The sequence below is a fragment of the Gymnoscopelus microlampas genome (genome assembly GCF_963454915.1).
Source record: "Gymnoscopelus microlampas genome assembly, chromosome: 6".
Classification (NCBI taxonomy): domain Eukaryota; kingdom Metazoa; phylum Chordata; class Actinopteri; order Myctophiformes; family Myctophidae; genus Gymnoscopelus; species Gymnoscopelus microlampas.
Genome location: NC_139943.1, coordinates 33,038,882 through 33,064,504, shown reverse-complemented (window position 1 = coordinate 33,064,504; position 25,623 = coordinate 33,038,882). Strand labels below are relative to the sequence as shown.

Here is a 25,623-nt window from a genome sequence, read left to right as displayed (position 1 = left end):
CAAGACGTCTTTCTCGTGTAGCCTCATTCTCTCTGGATACGAGACGACGTCACCAGACATCGGCCAATGCCATCAGTGGAACTCCGACCACGAGGGTCTTTCCTCATCACGACCCATCCATCCACGACCGTTTTCTCAGTGTGACTTCGCCTTAGGAGGGCGGAGGAGTCATGCTCTTGTGGTTGAGGGGTAAGAACACACGTGTAGAGTACATAATGACCCGGCAGTTTACCCCCTGGCTCCTTCTAACAGCAGTTTCTCTACCAAGCATCACTAGGAACCAGTGGTGGAAAGTAACATTTACTCGAGTTCTGCACTTAAGTACATCTTTGAGGTACTTTTACTTAACTTGAGCATGTGAAATTTTCAATACTTTATACTTATACGGCACTAAATCTCAGAGGCAAATATTGTACTTTGTACCCCACTACAATTATTTGAATACTTTAATAGTTACTAGTTACTTTGCAGATTTAGACAGCGTGTCACTTAAGATTGTGTGACAGACTATTTCAACATTGTGATATTGCTATTTTTACTTAAGTAAAAAAAAACCCTGAGAACTGCACTTCTTCCACCACTGACTAGGACAACAGAGATGGGGGGAAGGCTACACTGCGTTCCTCTAATGACAGAGACTAATGACAGATAATGGACCGTCTTACTGTGCTCTGTAGAGAATGTTATCAGAGCGTGAAGAATGCCCTGGGTGCAGTGCTGGAAGAAGTACTCTGTTACAAGTAAAAGGCCTGCATTCAAGCTATTTTCAAATAGATAAAGTATAAAATAATAGCTTACTTGATTAATGGATGTTTTAGTAATAATAATCTAAATCTACGAAGTCACTCTGCCTTGTAACTTGCCTCTGAGGTGTAGCGGAGTAGAAGTATAAATTATTGAAAAGTGGAAATACTCCAGTAAGGTAAAAGTACCTCAAAATTATACTGAAGTACAGTACTTGTGCAAATGTAATTTAGTTACTTTCCACCACTGCCTGGGAGCAGTGAGAGGCAGTGGGAAGTGCTATACATCACAGCTGTAATGAAGCGTTAATCGCAACAACGTATGGGGTCCACCTACAGTATGTTTCACCAACATGTGGATCAACATACTGTAGAACAGTGGTTCTCAAACATTTTCATGTCAAGGACCTCCGAATTTTTTTAAAAATAATTAGAAAATTGCCGATCTACAAGCTGTAGATCGGCTGTTTTCTAATAGCCAAAGTATAAAATATGGTCAAAGTGGTTAAACTGATTTTGATACATTACTGATATTAGCTGATTGGCTAATTTGGCTGGGGACCAGCTGGAACCCCCTCAAGGTTCCCTGGGGGTCCCTGGGCCCCACTTTGAGAACCACAGCTGTAGACGATCAGTTTTATTGCACGGTAAGTAAAGCATAATAATTACAGTGCAGTACTGTCTTGCACAACATGTTGAGCCTCTGACGTGTTTCTTGAAACACGTTTTTGCCACTGTCTGGAGCATGAGAGTACAGCTTGAGGTAACGCCTCTTGTGTGAAAAACTCACATGGGGGTGCGCCGACCACATAATCACAATGTTTCCGTTTCGACCGAAGTTGCGTGTCATTCCCACTCTCTCTGCCCCCAGTATCCTGTCTACTATCCATCTATAGATCATTCCGCCAGGAAACCTTGAGGGGGTTCCAGGGGGTCTGCAGCCAAATTAGTTAATATAGCATCAATATGTGTTTAATAACTTCAACCATATTTTAAATGTAAGAATGTGTTAGATATCTATAAATGCACAGAATCTGTGCATTGGTGTGTGTGTGTGTGTGTGTGTGTGTGTGTGTGTGTGTGTGTGTGTGTGTGTGTGTGTGTGTGTGTGTGTGTCAGTCTCGCATAACTCGAGCATCATCTGACTGATTGATCCCTATTGATTATCCCGCTTATTACACGGCTACTTGATAAATGAATACATTGACCTAAAAGTAACAACACTAGGGTTTCAACTAGGATTTCATTGCTTAAGATAATGAAAGTAGTTCATTAATTTATGCCATGCAGGTGCGTCCAGTGCAACGCTTCGCCTTGGAAAACAGGGGAAGTGTTGATCAAATAGAATCAATATTTGGTTATTGTATTGTCTATTTCTCGCCTCAAATGTTTTCCAAAACATTCTTGAGAGCAATGTTTAGCTGTAAATGACTTCTGTGTTTGTTTACACGGCAGCCATGTTGGATACGGCACAAAATCAAGCAGTGCAGATTGATGAGCCAGCTGTTCTGAGCCTTTGATTAGACAGCGGCGGTTGGTTATTGAGTTCAGCATTATTCAAAAATAAAACATTCAATGATTGACCAAATCAGAATCAAGCATTCAACTAAGCTGTGTAATGATATGTCAAGCATACCTTGAGTCGTAGTGCTAAAGAATGCCAGACCACTTGTATGGTCATTTAAAAGGTACCTCCATGCTCAACATTGGACATAATAAATGTTTCCATAGCAGACAGTTGTACAGTTCACATTCAGAACCAGAATTCTCATCCCTCTCTGTACCGAAAGCCCATCAGCAGTATGACACAAACAGCATGTGCTTTGTCAGTCCCCCTCTAGCAAGTCTGTGCTACCAGGCACCTCAGTGGTCATGGGTTCCTCTAATACTTGGGGACACAGGTAGATGATTCTAACAAATCTTTGTAGAGTGTGGCAAGATGGTACAAGCCAGAGCAGATGGTATGACAGAGCCTCTCTCCTGAGTGTGTGTGCAGATGATTTATTTATCCTGTATACATTGATTACATCGATGAACAGGTGTGCAGTCATACCCAGCTCACAGTCCAATTAGTTTGTATTTCAGGCCAGGTGTGACTGATTAAATCAGCCATCACCCACACCACAACGAGCGTTAAGGCCCCTCCTGACACACCAAGCCGACCTGCAAGAACTATCGGTGACAACAGCGACTGACCACATTGCTTTGTGTCACCTCGCATCACTGGAAATAATTGCACTGGAACACACTGCACAGACTACAGCTGACGGTCAGCTGGTGGCGCTGCTCTGCATCTGCGTGAGAGGAAACAACTCTCCATACCAGGAGGTGACAGTGTTCTGTATCAAGGCATATCTAGCAAAGTTTAACCCATTTAGACCTGAGGCAGATTCTGAAAACGCCTTCTAAATCCTAAAGTTTTCTGAAAAACATAACATTTTATTCAAACCAATTACAAAAAATGATGTTGCTATGTACTGTATACAGCAACAAGTACACCAAAAGGGGTTCCCGGATTGAAAGGTATAGTTACATATTGGTGTTCCAGGTCTAGTGTCGTTAGTCAATAGCAGAACCCAAAGGGGGACTTGGGAAGAGTCCTCCAAGTTAAATTGGGGAGAACTGTCCACTACATTACTGTTTTGATTGATTGAATACTTTATTAACAGTTTGCAAAAAAAGCACAGAGGTGCAGATTTACACAAAAGGATGCTAAAAGGATAAACCCCAAAAAGCCTATGGCTTATTTCCATTGAGGTCCTGTGTATTCAATTCATCAAGACATTTAAAGACAAAAAGATATTTACAATAATATGCAAAAACATCATATAAACGAGTAGTAATCAAAAAGAAAAATATGTACAGTAAACAGTTGGGGAGGGGATCATTTCCGGTTAATGACCCATTAATATTAATGTTCATACTATGATAAACGTCTTGACGAATACGTGAATGAATAATTAATATTTTGAAACCAATGCAATCCAGCAGCTGAGTGTCGGTCTTTCCCAAATCATTAAACTGTCATCCCGACTTTGATTGGAAGAAAGGATGCTCCGATGACTCAAAGTCTCTCGCGGTTTGAATGTGTGAAAATGAAATATCACATACATCTTCTTTACGGAGCTTAGATTGAAACGGGGGATGCTCCGAGCTCTGAAAATGATGATGACATTGGCATGCTCTGATGATTGAAAAAGAGAGGACTTTTTTGCACGGGTTTGACCTATGGACTTGTGCCTTCCTTTACTGGTACAATTGGCTTTAATTTAACCATTTAAACCCTACTTGGTTGACCAGGGCCCCCCCCTAGGATCTATATTTTGTCCCCTCCTTTTTTCCCCTTCGCAACTGGTGCGTTGTGGTAGCACTTCTACAACTCCGGATAAGTAGACAAAGATGGATGTTTAGATGGATGGATGGATGGATGGACATATCTAAGACACATTTTTGTTCTTTGCTTCTTTCAGTAAAATGTATTTGCTGGTGGTTCTATAATGTAAACATAAATCATAAAGAATTGGGTCTCTCTCATTGTCCCTGCTGGTGACGGAGACCACAGTGGTATTTAAGCGCACAGTGATGTCATTGTGATTTGACCTTGTTTCCCAGTGTTACTGATATTTCCAAGCCATCTTTGTTGTATAGATTTACATATGGAAATAGCCTGCATGCGGCATATACGGTATCTTTTACCCATTGACAGCTCCAGGAATAGACTCTCCTGCCAAATGCAGGGGGATACTGAGTTACACAAACACTCCCCTCCAGTTTAAACATGTCTTAAAGCAGGACATCACTGTACCTGACAAAGTGGTGATAACACTGAACGCCATTGTTAAATGATGTGTTCAACGGTAAAAAAAAACGAACAACAACCTTCATGCTGTATCTGCACCGTTTTGGGATGGGGGCTGTCGTTTCAAATATGCTAATTTGGCATTTTGACTAGAAAGAAAACGAGGCGCTATTTTGGCAAATCAGCAGCAAACCTCCAAAAAATGCAAGTTTAAATGCCACTGCAAATTTCACGTTGCTGGAACAGAAAGTGGCAGATTAAAACAATGCCACCCCTCCGTGTCACACTGTTTTTAACAGCCAAACGATTTATGACACTACATGCTTTCCTCAATAACACAATTTCTCAGATTGAGCTTGTAACCTGTGTTTGCAATTGTATCTGCAGCAGGTGGCTACTATATCGGTATCATTTCGATATCGGAATATGTAGATCCACTTGTTTTGCTATTTCTGAAAATCTTTGAAAAAGTTAACACAGGAACATTTGCCAAAAATAGCAGATCTACAAGCTCACGTGCTAGTTTTGGTGTAGACTGAGATTTGGTGCAGACTGAAAAAAAGCACAGTACAGTTGCAACTCAGGCCCGTTTCACTAAGACTAAATAGTTTAAGCGGTTAAAAGAAAATGTATATCATCATCACAATATCGATATCAAGGAAGAGTATTTGATCAAAACATTTTGTGATATTTGATATTGCCCCGATAACGCCCAGCCCTAATCTGTAGCTACTTGAAAGAATGCCCCTGCCTCCTGCCGCGTTGATAACATTACCGGTGGAATAGCTAGGCAGATACCGGGAATAATCGTTCACTTCCGGATAAAAGCGCCAAAATTGGTACACATACTCCTTGGGTAGTACTGTTTTGATAAAACCCGTTAGCCACCTGAAAATTCAAGATGGCGGCCATTTTTCAAGATGGCCATTGAATATACATTGAATATACAGTAATATTACATTTCCCAACAAAATCCCCTAGATACAAGCGCCAACATTGGCAAACATACTCCTTGGGTATTGCTCTTTTGATAAAAACCAAAGATTTTAAGATGGTGGCCATTTTTCAAGATGGCCACCATTGAATATACAGTAATTCGCAGTAATTTCACAATAAAATGTCATAGATATGCACCAAAATTGGCACACACACTGTTTGGGTATTGCTCTTTTGATGAAACCTGTTACCCATGTAAAAATTCAAGATGGCAGCCATTTTTCAAGATGGCCACCATTGTACAGTAGGCTATATACAGTCAAATCACATTTAGAAGTAAAATAGCTTGGAAGCAAGCACCAAAATTGGCTCATATACCATTCTTTTAATAACATATTAGCAGCCACCTAAAAATTCAAGATGGTGGCCCTTTTTCAAGATGGCTGCCATTTAATATACAGTATTGCTACATTTTGCAATAAAATCACATAGATTAGCGCTGAGAGACTAGCGGATCTTGCAAGTGTAGATTACAAGTAGTAATAGCGCCCTGGGATCACCCTTCGTCTAGTCTCTACCCTTCGACCTGTTTGGCTTGGGTAACCCTGCCAGGAGTACAAGACTCCTGCCGACATAGTTCTAGGGGTCATGGAGACATGCAAACTGCCCCACCACGATAAGGTGATGATCCCGTTGAGGCAGTTTTTTTTTTGTCTTTTCTTTCTTTATTATTATTATTATTTTTTTTTTATAGACAGTAGGCCTATACTTATTCGCTTGACCAAATTGTCTGTTTGTTCGCTTATTGTCTTGCTGCCTGGATGAGGAAGACACTTCTAAACCTCGCATCTGCAGCCATGCAGTGCAGTGCAGGTCAGACCAAATCTGTAGCATTTGCATCGACCGCAGCACTCCGACTTGTATCCACACTTGGTCAGCTGCTTGCAACTCTCTGCAATGGGTGGGAGCTCTGTCCAAACTATCTGCCACAGATCTCCATTCTTCTTCCAGCCTGTTTCTGGTTGACTTATTGTTGACTGACTCCAGATACAGCCCGCCTGGTAGGCAGCACGCTTTACATGCTCCTTCAGCGCTGATCGGGTTGGAGGAATGGCTTATGGTCTCTGCTTCCGAGCAAACATGTCCAACCTTGCATCATCAACACCTTCAGCTGCGCTTGATCTGTCATACATCATGAGCGAACTCTCTCTCCTCCGTCCTGATACTTCTGGACCTGTCTGCAGCGTTCGACACAGTGAACCATCAGATCCTCCTCTCCACCCTTAAGGGGATGGGTGTCTCAGGCTCTGCACTCTCCCTGTTTGCATCCTACCTGACGGGTCGCTCCTACCAGGTGATGCTGAGAGGGTCTGTATCAGAACCACACAGACTCACTACTGGGGTTCCCCAAGGCTCGGTTCTGGGTCCTCTTCTTTTCTCTCTCTACACTACATCTCTTGGTGCTGTCATCCACTCCCATGGCTTTTCCTACCACTGCTATGCCGATGACACCCAGCTGATCCTCTCATTCCCCCCCTCTGACACACAAGTGGAGGCACGCATTGCTGCTTGTCTGGCTGACATCTCGGAGTGGATGTCGACGCACCACCTGAAGCTCAACCTGGACAAGACCGAGCTGATGTTCCTCCCGGGGAAGGGCTGTCTGCACCGGGACATGGCCATCACCATTGATAATGCTGTGGTGACGTCAACTCGGACTGCGAATAATCTGGGTGTGACCCTGGACGATCAACTGTCTTTCTCGGCAAACATCGCATCAGTGACACGGTCCTGCAGATTCCTCCTCTACAACATCAGGAGGATTCGCCCCTTCCTCACGGAGAAGGCAGCCCAGGTACTCATCCAGGCTTTTGTCATCTCCCGCCTGGACTACTGCAACTCCCTCCTGGCTGGTGCTCCGGCATCTGCCGTCAGACCTCTGGAGCTTGTTCAGAAAGCTGCAGCTCGTCTGGTGTTCAACCGCCCCAAGTTCTCCCACACAACTATCCTTCTCCGTTCTCTACACTGGCTCCCCGTAGCAGCTCGGATCCAGTTTAAAACCCTGGTGTTAGCCTATAGGGCAGTGAAAGGAACAGCTCCTTCTTACCTCCGGGCTATGGTCGATGCCTACACCCCTGCCCGACCACTTCGGTCTGCCACCTCGGGGCGACTGATTGCCTCGTCACTCAAGGTTCCTTCTGGTCGATCGACACGGTCACGACTTTTTTCTGTTCTGGCCCCACAGTGGTGGAATGAACGTCCCACTGATGTCAGGACAGCAGAGTCACTGCCCATCTTTCGCCGCAGGCTGAAAACACTACCCTTCCTCTTTGTCTTGTACAAGAAAATGCTACACATAATAGACTTATAACATAGCATGATCCCGTCATTTAGCAGAAGATTAGGATTCCGGGGCTGATATATGGTACAAGGAAGCCAGTGAGTCAGTCCATGGGTCCAGATTCAGATTCTACATAGTGAAAAATGTATGATTTGACACCAAGATTACTCAAATAGGACATATTTTGGTGATTTTATTCAGAAATGCATTATTAGTGTATATTCAATGGCGGCCACCTTGCAAAATGGCCGCCATCTTGAATTTTTAGGTGGCTGCTAAAATGTTATTAAAAGAATGGTATATGAGCCAATTTTGGTGCTTGCTTCTAAGCTATTTTACTTCTAAATGTGATTTGACTGTATATAGCCTACTGTACAATGGTGGCCATCTTGAAATATGGCTGCCATCTTGAATTTTTACATGGGTAACAGGTTTCATCAAGAGAGCAATACCCAAAGAGTGTGTGTGCCAATTTTGGTGCATATCTATGACATTTTATTGTGAAATTACTGCGAATTACTGTATATTCAATGGTGGCCATCTTGAAAAATGGCCACCATCTTAAAATCTTTGGTTTTTATCAAAAGAGCAATACCCAAGGAGTATGTTTGCCAATTTTGGCGCTTGTATCTATGTGATTTTGTTGGGAAATGTAATATTACTCTATATTCAATGGCGGCCATCTTGAAAAATGGCCGCCATCTTGAATTTTCAGGTGGCTAACGGGTTTTATCAAAACAGTACTACCCAAGGAGTATGTGTACCAATTTTGGCGCTTTTATCCGGAAGTGAACGATTCGCCTGTTTTTCGCCTGTTATCTGCCTAGCTAGAATTAGCTCTAGCATTTTCTCTCTGCCGCTCTGCGCTGTGTGAGACTCTGTTTGCAGTGCAAACATTGCAGAAGGAGTCCTTGCCTGACCTCATCAATACAACACACTGATGGAGGACCACGACGATGGTCCTTGGATTCTTTATTTTATTCTATTTTTTTATTCCTCGTTCCAGACCTCCAGGGACGTTGCATGTTGTCCGCCTTGGAGAGAATTGGCTCGACATTTATTCTGCTGATGAATGTTTACACTTGCACTTGCGGTATAGGCTGGTGCGTGGTTCTAGGCTGGTGCGTGGTCCCCATCCTTGATGGGGGTTCCAGGGGGTCCCCAGCTTAAATGATTATTGATAGTTAGGAACCAAACCTAACCTTACAGGGTCTTGTAACTCCAAGAATGTACGAAATGGAACCGAATGGTTCCATTCATACATTCTTGGGAGTTAAATTAACACTGAGGATTTAACAGTGTAGAATGGGGTCCCAGGCATAAAGGCATAAACATTGTATGAAATATTTGGGGGAAAAATGTAACCACAAAATGTGGCCACAAAACAATTCTGATGGAGGTCCGTGGCCAAATACATATCAATTTGGGGGTTCTTCACTTGAAAACGTTGGAGAACCACTGGCCTAATGCATATGAAACTGGGGGTCCTTGAAATGAAAAAGGTTGAGAATCACATGAGGTAGGCTGTCTGTGACACAACCCCGCCGTCTCCTCGACATGGCGATACCATGACAACGCCGTTTGTCTCTGTGAGAGTGCGGAATACTCTGGTACTAAAAGGTGTAATATATTTCTCATTAACTGTTCTGAGATGATTGGTTTTTTATACATAGCTGTGCATATTATAAGGAAAGCATTCTGTGTTCTGAGAATTATGACTCATTATCATCAATTATGTGACTCACAGTTTTAGCCCTCATTTTATGAGATAGTCAGATGAAAAAGAGCACGCTGAGAGAAAACCAGGACAACCTACACAGTCAAATCCTGAGTGCTCATTTAACTCTTTACAAATGTAACCAAATGGACCCGTTGACCAAACGGTCTATTTGGTTACATTCGTACAAGCTCTGTGTAGCCTAGCGTCCATATTCTGGGGGCGAACATATGGTGAAAATAGCCGATGTAGATTGGATTCTTTCAGCAAAGAGATTTGATGTTGAGGGGAAAAAAGGAGCAAACCAAGTATAGAGCCCTGAGGGTCCCCGGTCAACTAAAATGAATGTATAGTGTTAAATCCTCTGTGTTCATTTATCCATTTGTAACAGAGAGTAACCAATCTCTCTGAGTTAAATTAACATTAAGGCTTTTTACAGTGTAGAGCCGTGAGCCATTTGGCTCATCGCCGACCTTGACCTTTGACCATCACATTGCACCATGCGTCAGATATATCGATTTAGAGATCATCTAATATAAAGTGTAACGTTTCATGTCTTTACTACAGTAAGTTTTTTTTATTGATTGATTGATTGATTAAATTCTTTATTGAATTCTTTATTGTTATTACAAAATCGTATGTACAAGTGTAATTAGATGCACACAACGGTCAAACGGATGAAACACAAAAAAGCTCAAAAGCTTAATTATTGTCTCCGCCAGGCCGAAAGGCATGGCGAGAGAGTATGTTTTACCCCCTGTCCGTCCGTCCGTCCGTGTGTGTGTCATTCTGTCTTGTCTGTGTACAGCTAATCTCTGGCACCGTTGGCTTGATCGCAGCGAAACTGTGCACACACAGTCCCTGGATGCCAAAGCCGAACCTCTGCTCCAAATTTTTCACATGGGCCTTTTATAGCGCCACCAGGAGGCCGATTTGTGCAAAACACATTTTTGAACAGTACTCCTACAATTTTTGGCCAAAAATCCCCCAAATCGGTACACAGTATCTCTATAGTCATTAAAAGAAACGGCTCATTTCAGATTTTTCATATTCCATCCTGATTGGCAAAAATTGTCTTTCAAAGTTTGCAGGAGTACTCTGTTTCGAACAAAATGCCTCAAATCATGAACACAGCATGCAATTTCCGTGAAATTTTGCACACACATTCCCATTAGGCCGAGGAAGAAATGCTATTTGAAAATGTTCAAATCAGCCTCATGGTGGCGCTGTAACAGGCCGATTCGTGTTTTTACCTATAACTGCACCGATCAGTGTAAAACTTTGTATGCACACTCTCTAGAGGCCAAGGACAAACCTTTGCCCTGCATTTTTCACATTTGCCTTTTATAGCGCCACCAGGAGGCAGACTTATGTAAAACACATTTTTTGATATTAAGCCTTCATATTTGATCCAAATTTCACGCAAATCGGTACACATGATCTCTATAGTCATGTGATCAAGACGGATCTGTTTGATTTTTTCATATGCCATCCTGATTGGCTAACATTGACATGTAATGTTTGCAGGAGTGGCCTGTTTTGAACAAAATGCCGCAAATCATGAATGCAGCGTCCGATTACGGTGAAACTTTGAACGCACATTCACACTATGTTGAGGAACAAATGCCACCCTTTTAACATTGGCCTGTTATAGCGCCACCAGCAGGTCAAATTTAGCAAAACACATTTTTAGAACAAAATGCCTCAAATCATGCATGCAGTGTCCGATTGCCGTGCAAGGCCTAGGAATATATGGCATCCTTTTCACAGTGGCCTATTATAGCGCCACCAGGAGGCCATAATAACCTACCTGACCTGGCGGAGACTTGTGCTCCGAGGAGCACTTTTTCTAGTTTCCATTGTACTCTGCTGATGTACACATGATGTACAAGCTCACAATGCATCACTCACGTCACAGTGTGTTGCGAGCTTGTAGATCTGCTATTTTAACTATTTTGGAAATACTTTAACTTTTTTTTTAACTTTTCACATTATAATGACATGCCCTAAATAGGGAGTGATTACCAATTGATTATTAAAAAAAATATTTATAATCAATCATTTTATAAAATAATCGATTGGTAATCGCTTCCTATTCATCATTATATGTTTGTCATTATACATTAAAAGTTTTTTAAAAAGTACAAATATTTCCAAAATTGCATACAGTACCACAACTACCCTAGTTGGTGGTATGCAAATCAAAATAGCAAAACAAGGTGGAACCAGCAAAGAAAAAAGGTGTGTTTCCTCTGTTTCAGTGCTGCTGTTACAAAGTGTTGGACATTCCTTTATGAGTGCAGCCAAGTGGGCGGAACACAGTAAATATGCACAGTGATTTCTCAAATTATGCTAAAAAAACTTTTTTATTATATGCAAATTGCGTATTTATATTCCTAGTCTTTATTATTTGTGAAATCTTCCTAAATGCCAGCTTTGCTTCATAAATGTATTACGACAGCATCCTGGTGTCCATTATTCTTTGAATGATAAACAAATTGACATTTCATTAACTTAACTTAAGACTTGGGGGTTGTCAAGCTTATAAGCTAAATGACATAATAATGAATGGCAGGGGAACTGGGTAATTGGTGACTTTCATTGCACAATATTGATTTGCACCCATCAATTCAAGTTTGCTTCAACCCACACAAACCAATTAAGCCCTTTATAATTCGCTGTGCTACAGTACGAATAGCAAAAATAGCCAAACTACAAAATGCGAACATCCGCAACAATGTTTTTAAATAAAAAACATTTGAACTTAAAAAGAGGGGGTAAAAGTGGTTAAGTCTGAGTAGAAGTGTAGTATTGTATTAAACTACATTCTGTATTATATTGTATTCAACTACTAAGGCAACAATAGAGTAGCCTACATTTATGCTGTTGTGGCTCAATCAGGAGGAGATTACACTGAAGTTTAATTTGAACCTCTTTTCCCTCATACTGTAAGTTAAGCTTTGAGAAAGCATGTCTTATGAAGATGCTCAGCACTTTAGAGTAACTTGAGTAATATTTAAGTCAAGTAACTACTTCTACTTGAGTGGGATATTGGAGTACTCTTTCAGCGCTCCTGCTAGCCATATAATTCTAACACGATGAAAGCACAACATGATAGCACACACTCACGACTCGCACGCGCATGCACACGCACACGCACACGCACACGCACACACACACACACACACACACACACACACACACACACACACACACACACACACACACACACACACACACGGTTGTACACTAACTCACTGAGTTCAGAGATGCTGCCCACTCTTGTGGCCAGTAGGCACTGTTCAACGGAGCGCAGCTCAGACTGGCTGTAGGCACGTCCCTCGCCACTCTTCCCCGGGCGCTGCTGCTGCTCTCTGAGAAGGCTCAGGCTCTCTGGTAAGCTGAGCACACCTGGGAGACCCAGAGAGAAACAAAAAGAGACCCAGAGAGAGAGAGAGAGAGAGAGAGAGAGAGACGGCTGCTGTAATTAAGTGGGCACTTTCATTTTCACATTGAAGCATCAAGGCAATCCTTTTGTTAAAGCTGCAATCCCACGTGGCGGCGGGTCTCAACCTTTTCTGAATCAGGGCCCACTTGAATATCTCAAGTGGGCCCTGCATCTGACAACTTAACACCTGCAGCCATTCAGCTGCCATGTTAAGTGATCGGATGGGTGGTCAGATGGTCGAATGCAATTAAGTGGTCAGATGGGTGGGCCGTGTGCTTTTTCAGAGCGTTTTCCTTGGTATCACAAGGAAAGTTCCTTGGTATCCCAATGATATTATTGTTATCATGTTATCACCAATTATTTGCAATATGCTCACGGCCCAGTGGGCCCCGGACCACAAGTGCGTAATTGCTGGCGTACGTTTTATGTCCTAACCAAAATTCAAACCGAGGTCTCTCCAGCATGGGAGATCTACCGCTCATCCAAGACAGCTTGTCCAGGGTAGATACTGCGCTTGTGAGCTTAATGGAGTACAGTAGTTCACCCAAAATAATAATTATTTTCTATCAATTACACACCTCATGAAACCTTGAATTCTTTTGTCGCATTAATAAGCCAATAAGTTTGATGACCGGCGGACTCGAAGAGACTCTTACTGAGTCATAATCAAATTATTGTACATTGAATTCAAGGCTTCATGGGCAGTGTAATTGATAGCAAATATGTCATTTTTTGGGTGAACTACTCCTTTAAGGCAATACTTGTCAACAAGTAGGTGTACTACCTGACACCATGGTATAATCTCTCAATGGAAGAGTAGGGAAACACCTCCAACTACGACTGTATGTGTTATACAGTATTGTATTAACATGCTGTGTCATACAGATTGGATGAAATAACATTTTATTCATTTAAATAAGTTCTGGATTGGATTTCCTCTGAAAGAATAAAAGAGGCTCAAAATAAGAGATGGAACACGTCGTTATCAAAAAATACGGAATTAATTATTGAAACACATTATCATAAGAGAACCGATCTGTGCGAGGCTACGAGTGCTACACATTAATTACGCTGTCATGCTTGTACCCATCAAAGTGCTCTCTGTAAACTAATATTCCCGTATATTTCTGAGGCAATGTCATTATTCACACCTACTCTCTGTGCATTCCTTATTTGCCCCGGCTCTCAGTGTGACACGCCAGACTGCTTCCCGGCTCCCTCCGTCGACTGGGTCCCTATTATTATATTCAACAGTTTGTGCTGCACAACACTTAGTGCCTGCAGTGTGTCAAATTATGAAATGGCTGTAACCAAATGACTGTCTCCTCGGTCCGCAGTGGCTGGAGGGGGAAAAAAAGGTAGCTTCGGTTTAAGTGGCTCCTCTGTCCTAATACTAGGCTAATTTAATTGACGTGCACGCAGCCATCGGTGAAGGTGACATTACGCATTGATCTTCAGGGAGCAGGCAGTTCTTCAAGCAAATCACCCCTGAAACCGATTAGGACACTATTTGGTTCCAGAGCACTTCTGGTCGGTCAGCACATTTCCTTTGAATAATAACTCAACCAAGCGATATCATGCAACATTGTGAAAGAGGTTAAGTAGATGCTGTTCTTTTCGTTCAAGCTCAAGGAACTCTCTCTCCCTTCAGCACCCCGTGTGCAAAATGTCAACTCCAAAAATCAGTACGGTCACGGTGCTTTATGTTTGAACTATAGGAAAGCATATTTAAACACCATAGATGATGAGGGACTATCGCATATTGTAGATGGGTGTTGTGGTGGGGTGGTGGAAGAGGTTAGCATAGTAAAGGTGAGATGATTTGCACTCTCTTTAGGTGCGTTCCCGAAGTTGGGATTTTCCAGCTGGAGCAAAGATACAGAGGTGACGGAATGCTTCGTTCACGTCGCCCCGTTCGTGCTGCTCGATGCAACGTCGCGCCAAGTCGCATCTTTGCATTGCTTTGTATGTAATCGCGCCACTCCAACAAATATTATCATTTTGTTGGGAGTGCACCTTTAATGCTCTGTGTCTTAATGTCTTAGTATTTTCAAATAGCCAATTTATATAGAGTTGAAGTGGTTAAACTGATCTTGATACTACTATATATTAAGTAATTTAGCTGGGGACCCCCTAGAACCCCCTTCAAGACCCCCTGGGTGTCCCCGGACCACACTTTTGAGAAGCAATGCCGTACGGTTCTCTGCACGGTACAGGTGCAGAGAACTGAGGCCGTGTTTCCAACAAGCCTGACTCTGGAACAAAGAGCAGCAGACACCAGCAGCTGCTGTAGCTGTGACAGGTCAGGTTATCTCACTGACTCAGTCTCGCCCTGCTAAAGCCACAGACAATGAAGCTACTGTTAGTTTAGTTTAGCTTATTTGAACAATATAAAGGGTACAAGTACATTTATAAAAAATGAGAAATAGTAGTTACAGTACAGGAAAGGAAGGAGCCCGAAGGCATATTATTCTTTCAGAGTCTTTTCCTTGTTAAACAAGTACAATAAGAATCTGGCCTAAATTGCTAATCTAGAACAAAACATACAGTACTAGCTTGCGAAAACACAAGCAGCACATAAACAAAGTATTCATCTAAAAACATAAAACAGGAATAAAAAAAGACTAAAAGGAAAAGAAAAAAAAACCCCAGAAAAACACTTGTGAATATGAAGGGATATAGGCCTAGAGTTAATTACAAGATCAACTCCAAAACAAATGTTGTTTTCTCTTTTTATTTGTATACATGGCAATATGAATTGCTATAAAATACGTTCTTTGTTGCTTTTTTTTTGGCTCACCATGCAGCTACTTTGATACACAAGTGTGCAAAGCTCAAGCAAAGCAAATTTAAGCAGTAGGTAGGAGGCCTGCCCTGGCACCGTCCAACCTTTGATTTTATCCCCTTCCTGCGCCACCATTGAACACAATTATATTAACAAGTCAATCGCCCACTCAGAGGTTGCTACTGGGGACATGTGGCACCTCTTTTGATGAGCTGAAAGCTACAATTTTAGAAATTGCAGTCTGTTCACGCCCCCACACACACTCATGACTTAAAAACTCCATTGCGTCGACTTGAAGAGGAACCCCCTAAAATCAACCCATTCGTCAACACAAATCTTATGTGTCGTGAATGCTGGTGGTGGATTCACTGTACTCTACTGCAGTGGTTCTCAACCTGTGGCCCGTGAGGATAGTATAAGTGGGCCGCCAAATAATAGGCAAAACACCAAGATTTTTATGATTGATATTAAAAGAAAATACTACCTTGGCTCCATATTCCAGAACACAATCGATTGATTGATCATTAAAATAAACTGAAGCTCTGAAAATGCACGTGGCCCACCCATCTGACCACTTGTCAGATGGATTTGCTGCAAAGGCTTTTGAGATTTTCAAGTGGGCCCTAATCTTTGATTGATTAATTGAATACTTTAACAACAGTTTGCAAAAGAAAGCACAGAGGTACAGTTCCATACAAAAGGATGCTAAAAGGCTTAAACCAAAGAGAGCACTATGGCTTGTTTCCATTCCTGTGTATTCAATTCATCGAAACATTTAATGACAAACAATACACAATAATATGCAAAAACATCATATAAACGAGTAGTAAAGGAAAATATGTACAGTAAACAGTTGGGGGGCATTTCTGGTGATAAGCTTAGACTTACAGGGGCCAGTTACAAATTGCTGCCACCTGTAAGTGCTGATCCAGAAAAGGTATAGAACCACTGCTCCACTGTATCACTCCTAGCCTACATGGTTCCAACCTGAGCCTTCTCCCAACGCCTGCGGCCCGTAAGGGTCCATTATGCTCTCTGAGTTAAATGAACACTCAGGATTTTTGCTGTGTAAAGCCACCACCGAGGGACAACTGGGGAAGTGGGATTCTGTCCCTGCCTCCTTCCCTCCCCTACTGTACATCCTCTATCTATCTCCCCATCCCTTGGCTGTCCTTCAGTCGGACCCACTGAGTTGTGTTGGACGGGCTTTAGAAGGGTGCGTCAGAGAGATTGCCAAGATTCCCAGAGCTTTTGTTTACATGTAACTGTAAGCTCCAGTCAATTACAAAAGCCTTTGTACCAGCCGCTAAAGCGTGTTATTGTTTTTTTTGTTGTTGTGTTTTTTTAGTCTACAGCTTTGCAACTCTCTTCCAGAGCAATTAACAGATATCAACTGATCTCGCTGCTTGATATGCAACCTTTTGTGAAGCGAAACTGACACCCACACCTAACTGGAGTGGGTGAAGCCTGACATCCCACAACCCTAATTTCGGAGTGTGTACCAGTGTGTGTGTGTGTGTGTGTGTGTGTGTGTGTGTGTGTGTGTGTGTGTGTGTGTGTGGGGGGGGGGGGGGGGGGCAGCAAAATGCAGTACAGAATGCAGTACAGTAGGAGTACTACTAACGAACGTAACAAATGCAAGAAACATGCACTTTAAAACACCTTGCTGTTGCGTTGTCCTGCTCTTTAATCTCGCACAGTGAAATAAATCCTCAGTATTTATTCACTTGTAACTCTGAGAGTGTACAAAACCATTTGTAAGCTCTCAGAGTTAAATGAACACTCAGGACTTTACTGTGTGCTGTTGTAGGCCTAGGGATACCACAGGGTGCGAGCACAGCTGACTGTGAAGTGCTGTGCTCTTAGGCCGGGCTGCGGCAAGGTGACTGCCCCCCCCCACCCGAATGCAAGGCACTGTCTTCCCTCGGGGGAAGAAATGACGGAGGTCTTACATGAAAGCTAGCTAGTGACGCTAGCCGCTAGTACTCACGTGATGGTGACAGCTCGCCTGTCTGCATTTCATATACTGTAAGACTGCAGCTCTGACACGCCAACAGAGCAAAAAAAAAGAAACAAAAAGGTTCAGCTAAAAAGGGAAAGGATGCGTTTTAGAAAATGTCAGCTGTCATGTAAAACGGTGTAAGATATAATATGGGTTGTTTGTTGTTCTCTTATTTGGCTACATGGTAAAGTGGCTTTAACTAGCGCACTGATATTTGTATTGTGTAGAGATGAGTCATAGCAATAATAGATACGTAGCTCTTTAAACAGACCAGTCCTGTCTTCAGTACGGTAGCTCTTTCATGTCTGAAACTAAACTTTATGAGGGAGAGAGAGAGGGAGAGGGATATAGAGAGATGAGAGGAGAGGATTCCTCCAGGCAAGCCACTGGAGAATAAGTAATGTGTGTACAGGAGTTCCCATTAAGATGTCATTCATGCAATGAATGCATCAGTCAGTAACAAGAATATTCAGTAATGAACAGCCTCATTGAAAAGATCTGGAGCATAGACGACCCTGGTTTAATTGGGAACACAGGCTTCATTCTACTGCCGCAAAGAATACAAAGAATGACAAGTATTTGTTAATTTAGAAAAGTTTAGCAATTTGAACTGCAAGCACTTGCTCTGGTGGCTTAGTGGTGTGTCAATTATGAAATCATTTGGCAATACCTTAATGCCAAATATGGAGTTCATGCAAGGAATGTGCTTTGGCAAGTGGTGCACCATAAAAAGACAGGCCTATACAGTACCTACAGTACATGGACACCAGAGTCTGCACTTCATGTTGACAAAATAAGTGTAGCCTACTTAGACCTCTTTTTTGCTACGTTTAACCATTCCTACCTAAAACTGTTGTATGGTACTGTGGTGGTACTGTAGCAGCTACTGATAATGCTGGTGGTGTACAGGTAAATAATAGGCCTCGTATACATTGTACACTGTACAGTACATACGCTGATCAATTTTTATTACTGACTTTTTGATCTTTACTCTCTTCTCTTACTGTTTTGGTTTACAATTCTTTACAATTATTACTACTTATGCTGCTACATTATCCGAAGGAAGCCGAACAAAAACGTACTTGTGCATAAGATGTAACAATAAAGACAACAACCTTGAACCTTGGACATACCATACAGAACTTGCAGGAGAATGCAGAACATACATTTGACTGCAGGATAAATAAGAAAACAGACAGAAGAGACAGCTTAATATCTAGTATAGGTGACTATGCGTGATGGCTGTAATGTGTCAGGGTCCAATTCACCAGAATGTAGTCATGATGAATGCTAATCATTGCTTTATTGTTTTTTAACCCACCCTGATCTTTTGATCCAACAGGTGATCTTTGCATCAAACTAGCAGAGGGCAGGGTTATCTTTGCATCAAACTAGCAGAGGGCAGGGTGATCTTTGCATCAAACTAGCAGAGGGCAGGGTGATCTTTGCATCAAACTAGCAGAGGGCAGGGTGATCTTTGCATCAAACTGGCAGAGGGCAGGGTGATCTTTGCATCAAACTGGCAGGGGAGGCTTCCCAAAAGCTCGACTCGAGCAAAAGGGAAGGATGCTGGCCTGGTGCAATGTGGGTCAATGTGGGTATGTGGGTCCTACCCTGCATTTAAGTCTATTTTGGAGGGACGTGCACGGAACTGCCCCTCAGCAGACATTCTGCAACTCTGCAGAACAAGAGTCTGTCAGACTGATGATTAGAATCAGTATCAAGAAATACCTAGGCTGAAGAATTTGCCCAGGCACAATGGTGCAATCCCAATCCAACACTGACTGAACACAATACAGGACTCACTGAGACTCCCTCATGTCAGGTGAACTCATGCAGAGCACTTCTGAAGAAGAATGACAACGCCTGCTGGAAATGATAGTGATTTGACTCGACTCATTGTGAGACTCAGAGGGAGAAGTAGTTAAGAGTGGCAGAAGGAGAGACGCAGAGCAGGGATGAGAGCGACAGAGACCAGAGATAATGAGATACGGTGAGTTATGCACAAAGTGATATCAGAGTGTGGAGAGAAAGTTATTTGCTCGGTGGCGACAAATGTATACCTGAGTTGCTAAAATAGCCAATCTAGAAGCCGATCTAGAAGCTCACAACACGTTGTTTTGTCAGCTTGTAGATTGGCTTTTGTCTGGTGCTGGCGCACAACTAAGTACAAACCAGGCCTTACCAGTCCCTCATTATGGCTGTAAAGGGTTAACCGTGTTACTCCACACACAGGCCACAGCGCTGCTGGCCCACTCTGGGCTACGGCGTTACCCTGCCAGGCCAGATGGCTACCATATGTATGCTGAGAAATCACAGATCAGAGAAGGAGACATAGAGCAATGGAGCGAGGGAAATGGTGTGGGGACATGTGTGCTTGAATACCTACAGTACTTTAACCACAGGAACCCCGGCGTCCCCTATTCTGGGAAAAACAATCTGGGAAAAAATAGCAGATCTACAAGTTCACAATGCGTCACGCTGCGATGCGTTTTGAGCTTGCAGATCAAAAAGATATTTGGTGTAGGGACAAAATCAGTGGACCAAGTATAGAGCCGTGGGGGACTCTGGTCAACTAAGTATGTAGAGATGAAGCGGTTAAACAACCATGCCGTTTGTTCTGAACCACGTGGTTGCGTTTTGTAGCAAGAATAAAGGTGTGAATATGAAACGTATGTGTCTTGTTTTTGAAGGAGTGGTGCAGGGCACTGGTGAGCCTGTTAGTTCTTTGTTGCTTGCGGTTCGTTGTAAAACCTCCGGGGGCATACGTTCTTGGGGTCTGGGCTTGTACAGTAAGCGACCACAGTATGGCCCTGAGATAGCCACCGACCACATGAGACCTTAATGGGTTAGCGCTGCAGAGATATACAGTACAGAGGGGCTGTGGCGCTGACACAGTTGGATCACACATGGCCCTGTCTGTGTGAGAAAATACACATGCACATGTCTGCTTGAGTTAGGAACGTGGCGTAGGGAGAAGGCATGTCAACCGGAGGATCAGTCAAAAGACACACGCAAATGCACACTCAAATGCACACATGCATACCATACCGACGGCTATGCACAAGGCTTTGTACGTGACTGAAAATCAGCGAACGTGGTCACGTTCCAGAGAGCGTGCGTAGTACACCACCTCTAATCTAGTCCCGTCCCGGCCACGGCCAACAGTACATGTCTCTCTCCTGACGGCCCATTGATTGGAGAGATCTAGTCTCTTTCCAATTAAGAACAATCTTCCAGCAAAGCCACGTTAATGAATCTCCCTCGTAAAATCAATACTTCATCCGACGGAGCACGCGTCTTGCTGTCCTGATAAGGAGATTCGAAAACAAACACGGAGCGTCGGATCCGAAACAGCATATTAAAGTAACTGAAGCTGGGTGAGTGGTGAGAGACATGTAGGGTGATAGCGGAAATGGAGCTGAGCACAGACAGTGGCATCAGCAGGAGGTGACTGGGCAGCTTGGACATGGCCCAGCAGGCACAACAGCGCCACACTGAGACTGGCAGCTGACAAACAGAGCTGCTGAGAAGGGGGATGGAATGTTACTAATTACCAGTGGCGGACAAAGTACTCGACTCAAGTACTTGATTCAATATAGATGCGGTAAGTAAGTAAGAGTAGCCTTTCTGTGCCTTGTGGCCCAAAGTGCAGGAGCCCACCTCCTGTTTCTGTAGCGTGAGGCGGCTTGATGTACGAGTACATCCCCCAGCCGTGATGTACAAGTACACCCCCTGGACATTACGCTGGTATGTTGCATGGACTACTACTTTCTGTTTTGTATGGTTTTCAAATACTTTTGGAAAGGTAACAAGAGAATAGCCAACATTTCTGCTGTTATGGCAGCAGAAATGGTTATCGGGAGGAGATTCTACTGAGGTTTGATTTGAACCTCTTTTCTCTTGTAAGTCAAGCTTTGAGAAAGCTTTTCTTATAAAGAAACTAAAAGATGTAACTTGAGTCAAATGTAAGTCAAGTAACTACTTCTACTTCAGTAGGATACTGCAGTGCTCCTTCCGCCCCCTATACAATTCAAGTATGATGAAAGCACTACATTATAGACTGCACACACACACACACACACACACACACACACACACACACACACACACACACACACACACACACACACACACACACACACACACACACACACACACACACACACACACACACACACACACACACACACACACACACACACACACACACACACGCGAGCAAGCACACACGCACACACAGCTGATTGACAGACAGCAAAGCGCAGCATTACGCAACACTCTCTAATCATAAGGAAACCAGTGTCCCAGTGGGCTGCATGCATGTTATTCTATCCTGAGCTCGTTTGCCATTATCCCACTCCTTTTCATCTCATTTCTTCTGTCAAGTAAGATCTCAACCACGTAAGCCCTGTGCAGTATACTTCTGAGCTCCACAAGCTCAAAAACAAGTTTATTATATTTACATATTCCTTGCTGTTTTGGAAAATCTGTGAGAAATTACAATTTTCACCTATAATGACATGCCCAATAGGGCCACCAGGTCGAAAGTGGTTAACCACTTAAACCCCAACATCCGTGCTGCGAAAGCTTTCCCCACAATAACAGAAAATATAAAATACACTAGTATAGAGCCCTGAGGGACTCTGGTCAACCATATAGGGTTTAAGTGGTTAAGACACTGAGCTGTACTGGCACTGTTCAACCCCTCTGATCTAAAGGCTAATGAGTCCGTCCTCCAATGACAGTGTCGAACAGTATGACCAAAATAATTACGTGTGTGTGTGTGTAGACACACTTCAGGTGAAAATACCTTGTTTTTGTCACATATCCTATTTTACATTTCATTAAACTGTGTGTCAGTGGCGTACCCACTGTAGAGGCAGGACAGAAGGTCGCCTGCCCAACTAAGATCTCGCCTCCCCTAGAAAACCCAAATAACCCGAAAATGGCTTAATGTCCTCAAAGTCACGCATCCAACAAGCTTTAAAATGAGCAGATTGGACCTTCCGTTCCAGAGATAATGGCCAAAACATCTTGAAAACGGCCACTTTCGCTGATTTTCGAGCGGGGGGGGGGGGGACAAAAAAAAAATCTCGCCTGCCCTAAATGTGTTTCCTAGGGACGCTACTGGTGTGTGTTCCTTTTTTTGTGGCATGTTAGAGTGAAATCAGAATAGAAAGTCGAGATGGCTATGAAAAATGTGGAAAATGAATGAATAAATAAAAACATCCATGAACCACTGATAAGCAGATGCTGTAAGTAATCCAGTTTAACGCAACGCTGTTCTTAAGTAACAGCTCATTTTAGCACAGAGAACTACTGTGACTAAAGAATATGACTGATTTGCAGCACGGAGGGACATTTTGCTCTGGGACGGGTCATTCATTTTACACCATCATATTGAGCCACATGTAAACACTGGGACCTGTTAAATGTTATAGCTCTGGCTTTGCCACTTGGCCAAGAACATCATAAATGTGAAGCAAAGTGCAATAATTCCATAGATACAAAGAAATGATATCCTTGTGTGTGTGTGTGTGTGTGTGTGTGTGTGTGTGTGTGTGTGTGTGTGTGTGTGTGTGTGTGTGTGTGTGTGTGTGTGTGTGTGTGTGTGTGTGTGTGTGTGTGTGTGTGTGTGTGTGTGTGTGTGTGCGCGTGTGTGCTCACATGCCAGGTATTACTATACTTACTGTAGGAGGCCAGATGTCCCCACAAATATAGTAGAACTTCAGAAATTTAACAAAGGGTTTTAGAGCTAATGGTACAATTAGGAAGATATCGGTTGGATTTAGGTATTTAGGGGTTAGGGATAGGGGTTGGGGATAGGTTTTGGATTAAAAATGGCAGAAATGTTTTTGGTAAAAATGGCATTCATAATGAAAAAGAACCACCCTAAAACGTTTCTGTCCTCAAAAGTATAGTAATGCAAACGTGCGTATGTGAGTGTGCGCACGAGCATGTGTGTGTAATGATGAAAAAGAAGGGAGTACAGATTCACAGGGAGCCTGTGGTGTGTACTTAAGTTATCATCATGGACCATCATGCACTATTAATGTTGTTTACCTCTGCGTTTCTGAGATATATGGCTTTGCAGGATCTTCCATTAAACGAAGAGCAAAATGTACACATTTTGGAGAAGCCGTCCCTGTGGGGCTGCTAACCACACACTTTCTCTGCAACGGGCGGCAAGGAAACTTCGTGCAACACCTTGCTGTCGCTATTGACAACGTGTCAGTGTGTGAGATAGCATTGGTATCAACACTACACGAAAAACACCCAGCAGAGAAAATATATGCAATCAGGAGGAAGATGGCTTGTTTTTGTATATGGACGAGTATTTTTTGTTCTATTTTTGACAGTGGAATGTGCCGGAATGTAATGGCTAAATCTATGCTCCGTTGTACGATTTTTGCCACAACGAAAAAGGCTGATCTACTGTACAAGCTTGTTTGGGCTTAAAGATCTGCTATTTTCAGGAATTTTGGGCTTAAGGTTTGAGTATGGAAAAAAACATACTGGATTGAGAAGGGAGAATTTGTTGTGGATGTAAGAAAATAATAAGATAAGATAAGTTGCCAAAGGAGCAGGAGCTCTTTAACCACTTAAAGTTTACCGTGTAAACGTGGCCTAAGTATACAGTATAGGGTTTAAGTCTTAAACCCTATACAGTATAGGGTTTAAGTCTTAAACCCTATACTGTATAGGGATTAAGTCTTAAACCCTATACTGTATACTTAGGCCACGTTTACACGGTAACGATCAGAACAGAAAACGACAAAGTGCCGTTGCGTTCTCACTTTTTATTCTGCGTTTACATGGAGACGCCAAAGTGATTGAAAACTCTGTAGTGTGCATGCCAGGTGGCTAGGTGGCGGTGAGACGCACTGCCAGATAGGCCAGTCACGCATGCATAGAAACTCCTTTCTACTTCCTATTACAGCTGTTTGTTTACTCGTCCCTCTTTTTGCTCGTACAGTTCCCGTTCTCACACACCCCGCCCATTCCAAGCCCTGACACACACATCTAACACACACACACATTTAACAAAAAAACGTTGCTACATTACATTGGCAAAGCAGCAGTGCCGTGTTGCGGTACTGTCGGGCCGCGAGTGGGGGGGGCAAGAACGGGAACTGTACAAGCAAAAATACATGCTTTGTTTACACCGATGTAATAGCATACGCGGCGCGGCGTGAGTCGACGTGATCCAGGACGACACACGTTTTGCCGTTTCCCCCGTTGTGCCCGTTTACATGGAGACGCGAGGCGGAGCGTTTTCAAGGATTTCACATTGTTGCGGTTTCAACGCCCGAAAATGCCGTTGCCGTCTAAACGGACGGCACATCTGATCTTTTATTTTGCCGTTTTCTCTAGAGACCTTTGTCGTCTAAACGGGGCCTCAGTTGAGTCCCCCAGGCTCTATGCTAGAACCCCTTCTGTTTTCACTCTACACTAAAATATCTTTGGCAAAAATAGCCGATCTACAAGCTTAAGGCTATTTTCACTGTAGGTTTGCCCCAGAACAGGGACGCTGGGGTTCATGTGGTTAAAAAAAGGAACTTGTTCTCATACAGAATGACCTCAAAGGCAGTCTGTCTTTTTTTCCCCTTTGAGTGGTGCCAGTTTGTGCACAATAACCCTATTCACCCAGACGGCAATCTACATACATCTACATTAGAGCTAGACCCTGCATTTCTTATCATACAGTTTCACTCATACAGTTTAGCACTGACTCACACTTTTCTCTACTCTGCTGCCTGTCACTGTTCTGCTTTATGTTTCTTCCACTGTGTCATATGCAGTAAGTACACACACATATGCACGCACATACACACACGCATGTTCTTTG

At 43.0% G+C, this 25,623-nt stretch overlaps 1 protein-coding gene across 1 annotated transcript in view; it reads right to left on the bottom strand.

Annotated features, from left to right (window-relative positions):
* Positions 1–25,623, bottom strand: part of btbd11b (BTB (POZ) domain containing 11b) — a 118,366-nt gene that overhangs the window by 44,442 nt on the left and 48,301 nt on the right. Inside the window, exon 2 of the mRNA XM_084059122.1 lies at positions 12,795–12,947. Within this exon, the coding sequence (XP_083915248.1) occupies positions 12,795–12,947 (153 nt within the window). The remainder of the gene's footprint in view (positions 1–12,794; positions 12,948–25,623) is intronic.